This window comes from Cajanus cajan, chromosome 4 (genome assembly GCF_000230855.2).
Source record: "Cajanus cajan strain Asha chromosome 4, NIPB_CcT2T_4, whole genome shotgun sequence".
Lineage (NCBI taxonomy): Eukaryota > Viridiplantae > Streptophyta > Magnoliopsida > Fabales > Fabaceae > Cajanus > Cajanus cajan.
In genome coordinates, this window is record NC_138520.1 from 62,976,451 (window position 1) to 62,985,212 (window position 8,762).

At 34.4% G+C, this 8,762-nt stretch overlaps 1 protein-coding gene across 1 annotated transcript; it reads left to right on the forward strand.

Moving 5' to 3' along the window:
- The first annotated feature begins 1,284 nt into the window (after positions 1-1,284).
- LOC109814875 (laccase-7) lies at positions 1,285-6,018 on the forward strand. The gene is made up of 6 exons (XM_029274669.2): positions 1,285-1,482; positions 1,677-1,828; positions 3,340-3,581; positions 3,811-3,939; positions 4,382-5,350; positions 5,568-6,018. The coding sequence occupies exons 1-6, from the start codon at positions 1,393-1,395 to the stop codon at positions 5,696-5,698; spliced, it is 1,713 nt and encodes a 570-aa protein (XP_029130502.1). The 5' UTR covers positions 1,285-1,392; the 3' UTR covers positions 5,699-6,018.
- Positions 6,019-8,762: the final 2,744 nt, after the last annotated feature.

The window sequence follows — 8,762 nt, forward strand, 5'->3', positions numbered from 1 at the left end:
GCCGCGAGTGGTCTGGCATCAACGCCCTCGGCCTCAACAAGTTCTACCTCCTCATCCGCACCTTCCTCTGGAGCTTAGGAAGGTTGGGGAAGAGGTTGATTCGTGTGATGATGTTTTTCTTCTTCGGACGGTTGCGTTGGTCATGGGCTTTTCTGGGAGGTTCTATGAGATAGTGTCTTCTGCTGAGTGTGTTCACGGGAATAGAAAAGTGATGTTTGCGTTGCATTCCGAGTTTTTGAAGCTGGAGAAGAACCCACTCCTGGGCCTATCAAGCAGAACGAGCCGTTTTGCTTGGAGAACGGGCCGTTCTCCATGCAGAACGGGCCGTTCTCCATGAAAAACAGGTTGTTCTACTTGCACAACAGGCCGTTCTCCAACCAGAACGGCCCGGTTCTGCTTGCACTCATTTTTTTAAAGCTTTTTTACGACTTTTTTACGTCAGACCTTGGCATGTCCGACGTAAATTTACCTCGGTTTTTGCAACCGACATAAATTTACGTCTCCTGCATCGACGTCGGACGTTTTTTTCGACGTAAAACTCTTAAAATAACCGACGTAGAATGTATATTCTGTACTAGTGCTTCTACTTATATTCTTTAATTTCTTTATTTTTGTAATTGTCTTATCTCCTAATTAATTATTTTATCAATAATCGATGTGGGATTTGAATTTTTCCCAATACATCCCCTCAAGTTTAGGGACTATTGAGTTTGGTATTAATGGTGAGTAATCTAATACCAACTTAGAATAGTAAATTATAAGTCTAACTCAACCCTATTAAACAAACTTGTAAGATGAGAGTTAGCATTCATTTATATACTCTTTAATTATCTTATTTATAGTCGACGTGGGACTTAAGTTTTTCACAATAAATAATTGTCTTTAATAGTAAATTTTGGTGTAATACAAATACAATTTTAGTGACCATTATATATTAGTCATTAATATTTTTATTAAATAATAAAATAAAAATAATTAATTTATTATTGTTAAATAATTGTCGCTAATAATAATAAATTTTGTTGTAGTGAAAATAAATTTTTATATTTTTTGCTTTGTTTTTCTGAAGGCGCAGCACATTTCCTTACCATATCAATAATTTGATATTTCCAAGCCCACAATATTGTTGACTTAGTCTAAAGTTTTAATTAATCTTTCTTTTCATCGACAACTCCATGCAAATCACATTGGAGTCGCATGTGTGGGGATATGCATGAACCCGCAATATGTAGAAGATCTGAAGATGACAAATCTCATCGACTATATATATATATGAAGCCCATGCGACGAACTAAAGCATCAAAGTACACTTATATTCATAGCAATAGTCTTGTATATCATTTGATAAGAGCTTCTATTCTCTCTGGTTAATTAATTTCCCCACATAAAAAAATGAAACTATTTGCGTTTTCGCTTGCATGGCCTTTTGCCCTTCTAGCTTCTTTTCTGGCTTCAGCAGCTATTGTGGAACATACATTCAAAGTAATTTGTTACTTCATTTGATTTCCTTTCTCTCTAGCTGTTCATTGATAAGTTATGCCTTTATATACTTACAAACGCAACTTATGGCGCTGATTACAGTTTTGTTTTACCCTTTTTTATCTTTAACTCGATAATCTCTTTCTGGAACGTAACTTCGAATGGAGGGGTGTTGATACTTATTGTTGCAATTTCAGGTTCAAAACACTACTATCAAACGCATGTGCAAGGAGCAAGTGATTGTCACAGTTAATGGACGTTTCCCTGGGCCAACGATGAATGTCCACGAAGGTGACACTGTAATTGTCCATGTTTTGAACGAGGGACCCTATGATATCACTATTCATTGGTAAACCCTCCTCCTTATGTATGTCCTAGAATTTAATAAAAAATCTGTTTGGATATTAAAATAGAAATGTAAGAACTTTTAAGAGTTTTTTTTTTATTATAAAAAAACTTTGATTTATATTACTATAATTTCTCTTATTACATGCGATTTTTCCTGCGAATTTTTATACGTAATTTGCCGAAAATGTTATTCTTACAAATTTTTCTACGAAATTTTATCTACAGGTAATACTTTTGTGGATAATATATTTTTGCGAATTTTTTTCGCAAGAAATTAAAAAATTCGCAAGAAAGTTTTCTGTGATTTTTTTTGCAAGAAAATCTGTATGAATATTTTTTATAAAAAAATTAAAGAAATTATTATAAATTTTATCAATAATTCTTCAATTTTCAAATGCTCACAATGAATCTATCAGAAGCATTTGTTTTCATGACTCCAACATGTGATACATAATCTTTTAAATTATAAGATTATAGATTATAAGCCTAACACTTAACCATACAAATCAAAGGTAAGTGTTGTCCCAACTTATATACTCTTTAATTGTTTTATTTTCAATCGATGTAAAACTTGAAGTTTTTTTAAAATATTAAACTAATAAATTTAAATATTTTTTTATTTTTCTTGCGAATTAAAATTGGCAAGAAAATTCACAGTATAAGTTACCTGCAAAATTTTTTCTACTATTTAGTAAATATTACTTGCAAATTTATTTTTGCAAGAAAATATGCAAGAAACAAGATAAAATTCTTACAATATTTTCTGTAAATTTTTACCATGAAAAAAAATTTCTATGATCATTAAAATTGTAGCAAAATTTTCAAAAATTTCTTGTAAATTATTTTTCATAAAAAAATTTGTAAAAAATATCTGTAAATTATTTTTCGCAAAAAATTTCTGTGAATATTTTTTTACAGAAAAATGACACTTTTCTAATGAACTCTTGTTTACTTATTCTTGACATTTGCATTATATGAGTTTCTCTTCATTTTGTGGAGTCTCGGAAATGTTTAGTTCTTAGCAGCAGGTCTACCAAGCGATAGACTAAAATATACACACATGAATGACGTAGATTCCGGAGCCGTCCAAAATTAGACTCACCCAATGAGTATTTTTGTTTTTTCCTCAACTAAAGTGGCCATGCATAGTCTCTTTCTAACAACTAGGAGATAGAGTATTACTTTTAATGACGTATGTGTTATTTTAACTGATGAGGAAATATGAAAGAGACAATAAATTAAGAATAAATGATTTTTCCGATCCCAATTAAGCAACCATCATCTTGTATTCTTTTTTTATAATTTCAAATAAAAATAAGATACGACCATTCCTTTGATAAATCACCAATTGTATGGGCATAATATTAATTCGTTGTGCTACATTAAACTACAATCAAAGTTTTCAGGCGACTTTATATTCTACCACTTTTTATTTGCATCGCTCCTAAAATTTTGTTTCATTTAAATTGATGCATCATTGTGGATAAAATTTCGAACTGTATATGTGTGTAGGCATGGAGTTTTTCAGCTCTTTAGTCCTTGGGCAGATGGTCCTGAATATGTGACTCAATGCTCAATAAAACCAAGAAGTAATTACACGCATAAATTCAACGTGACACAACAAGAAGGAACCGTGTGGTGGCACGCTCATGCATCATATTTACGCGCAACAGTTCATGGTGCATTCATCATTCAGCCTCGTTCAGGCCAATTTCCATTCAATAAACCTTATAAGCAAATTCCTATCATATTAGGTCAGTATTATAGCCTTTTCTTTTTTGTTTTTTGTTCTAGATGAAGTGCACGGGGGTACTTCTATTATTTTACATATATACTTTCTTTTAATACTTAGCAATGAAGAGCCATCCTTTGTTCTTCAAAAAGAGCTTTAGGTAGTTCGTTACATATCTTTCTGACTTTTTCCCCCTATATGCATATAAAATCTTCAATTATGATAAGATTTGTTTTTTAATTTAAATGAAGGTGATTGGTATAATTCTAATGTTGAGGATATTACGGCCGAAGCACAGATCACTGGCGGTGGACCGAAAACATCTGATGCTTTTACAATCAATGGTTTAACTAGTGATCTCTTCAATTGCACTGAAATTGGTATGTTACTTCCATAAACAAAAGTACTAATATACATCTCTAGAGAGAAAGAGATAAATCCATAGATGTTATAGATATATGTGTAGTAAGAAAAGAAATAAAGAATATTAAGATGTGTTGACAAAGTGTTTAGCAGATAACAATATATCACTTCTCTTCTATTAATTACTAAAACAATTTTTATAAACTAATATAAAAAAGAATATATTAGTTGTTAGGTATTCTCTAATTAATGTATATATTTTATTTCATAAAAATTGAATTATTAGTGTAAACATATATCTAAACTAATAGTAAGATGTAACATATATATTAATATAAAAAATAACATATTCTAATGAATAATGACTCATCATATATCTTGCTCTCTTATTCAATATTTGAACTCTTCTAAAAATTTAAGGTCTATACATGTATATGACCCCTCTTGAATTTAATGCAGAGACATATAAGATGAAAGTGAAGCAAGGAAAGACTTACATGCTCCGAATGATCAACGCTGCACTCAATTACGATCTTTTCTTCAAGATAGCAAATCACAGTTTCACAGTTGTTGCCGTGGATGCCTCATACACCGACCCCTACGTCACCGACATCGTAGTCCTTGCCCCTGGCCAGAGCGCTGACGTGTTATTCACCGCGAACCAACCCATTGGCTCCTACTACATGGTTGCCTCTCCCTACGTTGTTGGTCTCGAAGACTTCGACCAAAACATAGCTCGTGGCACAGTTATTTACGACAACGCGCCACCATCACCAAAACCCGTAATGCCAATTCTACCCCCCTTCAACGACACCGACACGGCTTTCAAATTCTACACCAACGTAACGTCCAAAGTGGGGGCCCCACACTGGGTTCCGGTCCCACGTGAGGTGGACGAACGCATGTTTGTCACCATTGGATTCAACCTAGAGTTGTGTGATTCCAAGAATGCGACCAATGCCACGTGTCAGGGCCCGCTTGGCCAGAGATTTTCTGCCAGCATGAACAATGAGTCGTTTGCGGTTCCCGCGGGTGTGAAAATGTCTATGTTGGAAGCGTTCTATAAGAATGTGAGTGGAGTGTACACTGCGGATTTCCCTGATAACCCTCCGGTTGTGTTCGACTTCACGAATCTTGATAACGCTATGAATGAGAGTCTTCTGTTTGCGCCCAAATCGATCAAGGCGAAGAAACTCAAGTTCAATTCCACGGTGGAGATGGTGTTTCAGAATACAGCACTTCTCGGGGGGCAAAACCATCCCATGCACCTTCATGGTTATAGCTTCCATGTTTTGGCTCAAGGGTTCGGGAATTTCGACCCCGCCAAGGATACACCCAAGTTTAATTTGGAGAATCCACAACTTCGCAACACGGTTGGGATTCCTATGGGAGGATGGACTGTCATCAGATTCCAAGCAAACAATCCAGGTATTTATTTCTTATTTGTTGCAACGCCACATAGTTAATTTGTCATGTTACATTTTTTTTTTTTGTTTTTTTTGGTAATTGTTGATGTAGTTGCATTACATTTGACCCGGGTAAAAGAAAATTCAAGTGAGACTGTTGGAAGTAACTACTATATATAATACTAAATACTGATCAAGTGGACTATGGTAACACACTCTAATGTCTTCATTGCTTACAGGGGTTTGGCTTATGCATTGCCATATGGAAGATCATGTGCCATGGGGACTAGCCATGACTTTTGAGGTTGAGAATGGACCAACTCCTTCAACTTCAGTTCCTCCACCACCTGCTGATCTGCCTAAATGCTAATCAGGCCAGTTTCGAAGTGCAGATCTACATATGATCAGAAATGGATCAACACCATCTCTCTCGCATTTTAATTTCTTCAAGTTGTGTCAAAAGTTTATCTTTTTCTTTCGGTGTGTGTGTCATAAGTTTATAATAGTATTATTTAATGTTAATGTAATATTGTTATGTATACAAAAACAAAATGACGCCATTGTCATTTTGTTTTGGCCAATAAACTAAATTTTAGTGGAAATGTCAGGAATTTCAATATGCTGTAACATGGCATTCAAGTCAATAATAATAGTCAGGCCCTGTCCCGGGAATTTATGGGGGCGAACCAACAGAGAAAGACTTTTTTTTCTTCTTCTTTTAATAAATATATTTAATAAAATAAATAAATACTTATTTTTATTTGAATTGATACATTTTATTACATACAAAATATTTTTTCACTTATAAATGTTTTTAGTCCTCTTATATTATACACATTTTATGATTTTAATATTTGTAAAAAAAATATTTGATTTAATTCCTGTAAAATTGTATTTTATGATTCTACTTTCTTTCGACATTATTTACTAATGATGCGGCAATCATGTATTAGAGAAAATCAAAGAGTAAAATTTGAAAAATTAGATATTATAAGAACTTTGTCAAAAGTTTACAACTTTATAAAGATTGTAAAATAAGATTTTATAAAGACTAGGACGGACCCAAAAAAATATAGGACAATAAAATATAAAACAAGTATATATAGTATATGAAATATATATATATATATATATATATATAAGTCATATTTTTTTACTTATAATTAAATAAATAAAGATACAAAATATTACGTTGAATAGGTGTTTAATTTTTTTGTAGAAATTAAAGTTTTGTTAGCTTTACTTTGATAAATTGAAATTTGATAATTAATTTTTTAAAAAATAGTTAAATTGAAGTATCATTGTAAAAAAAAATGAATTTTTCCTTCACGTTAAAGTTGCTTGAATTATTTTTGGGACTCTCCTAGTCATGAGCTAGGAATCAAAAGTGATTAGCATCTCGAGAGGAAGAATTGGCAATCAAAATTAGGGTTCAATTAATTTAGGATTGGAGGAATTATGGACAATTAAAGTTATAACTCTAGGTTTTTTATATCCTTGTATCAAAATCAAAACTTTGACTCTATTGAATTTTTCTTAATTGTAATAATACATTTTCATTGAAATTTAGTTTTCTCAAACAATTAGGAATATTTGATAAATCGGTAATTGTCATTTTATTCTTTAAGATTGATATTAACATTTTCATTTTATTATTGTCCTTAAGCGTATTTGTAGCACAACAATAATAGTTGCACAATGTAAACATGCGCATATCTTTTTTTTTTTTTTTTGGTAAGCAAGGGGGCTAAAAGCCCAAGACACTAATCATTAACTTGAAAAATAGCAGAGGAATCTGCAAGTAACAAGGGAGCAATAAAGGATGGAGGGGACTCAAAAATGAGAATTTCCTCCAATAAAGGCTCACTACACTTAGATAATGAATCCGCGACTAAGTTACCTCTCTGACAATATAAGAACATGAAAAACTAGGAAGCTGAGTAGACAAATCTCTTATTTCCCAAACAAAATGACTGCAAGATGGGTCCTTGAACAACCTTCATTGAGTAGCTTCACTACTTCGTACGAATCAGATTCAACCAAAATATCTAGACCCGTGTTCCTATTCAATATTATATGAGTACCATACAATATCGATCTAAGTTCAGCTTCAATAATAGAGCAACGCCCCAGTCGTCCAGAGAAAGCAACAACAAAGTCACCACTAGAGTTTCTGACAACTCCACCACAAAAGGCCTCACCATCTCGTGTCACTGCCCCGTCACAGTTCATCTTCAGGATTCCAGTCAGAGGGCAAGCCCAACGAGGGTTCTGATGCAAGCCTCCTGCGTCTAGACCCTGGTAAGGGTACTGAAGAAAGTAGGGGCTATACAGGCTTGTATTTCCGCTACCAATTGATCAGACGTGATGACTAAACCTTGAAAAATTACTCTATTGCGCCGATGCCACAAGGAGTCTAGTGTGATTCCAAACCTGAAGTTCCAGTTTGGGTTATGGTTCTTGAGTCTTGACAAATTCTGTAATAACCAAACCTTTTAGATTTCCCCTAGGCACCTGCATCATGGTTGCTCCTCTACAGCTTTTGTTCCACACCTCTTGACCAAAAGGACAATCTCTTAGGACAAGCGTTTGTGAGTAGGCTCTCCCAAGCTACTCTCCAAAGGAACATGCAAATTCCCTCAGGCCCCTGCCATTTCCATAATTTTCTGAAAAGCGAAGACTTGGCCGGTAACACTCGTTGAGTAGCCACTTCATAGGCTGATTTGATTGTAAATGTGCCATCTGTGGTCGGGGTCCAAGTAAGTTTGTCACTGGCGGCATCTTTAGTAGGAGGAGGTTTGCTTTGGATTGCTACCAATAAGTCCACTGGGATCCATTCTTGACTATTGGATAGATCCCACGTTCCTTGCATGTTAGTGTAATCTCGCACAGGTTTAAAAAGCTCAACAGGAGGTATGGGCATTAAGGCTAGTTGAATCAGGGGAGGGGAATTTGGAATCCACTTGTCCAACCAGAATTTAATCGTGCGACCATTACCAAGTTGCCAACAAACGTTAGAAATAACTAGATTCCATGCATTATTAATACCATGCCAAAGATTAGACATATTTGGTTTCTTTGCAACCTTTGGAATAGTTTCATTTGAGCACTTGTATTTAGCTTTGAGAACCCTTACCCAGAGTTTATGGGGTTCAGTAATCATGCTCTAGCAATTCTTCATCATGAATGAGGTGTTGACATCGCGCATCCGTCTCAAACCAAGTCCATCATAGTCCTTTGGATAGCAAAGAGTCTGCCAACCCACAGCATGATACTTCCTTTGATTTTGATTAGAACCCTAAAGAAAATTACGGCAAGTTCTATCAATCTCCTCACACAACAAATGAGGAAGTTGGACTGTTTGCATTGTGAAGGAAGAGAGTGCTGCAAGCACAGACTTATTTAAAGTAAGCCTTCCCGCGAAGGAAAGGTTC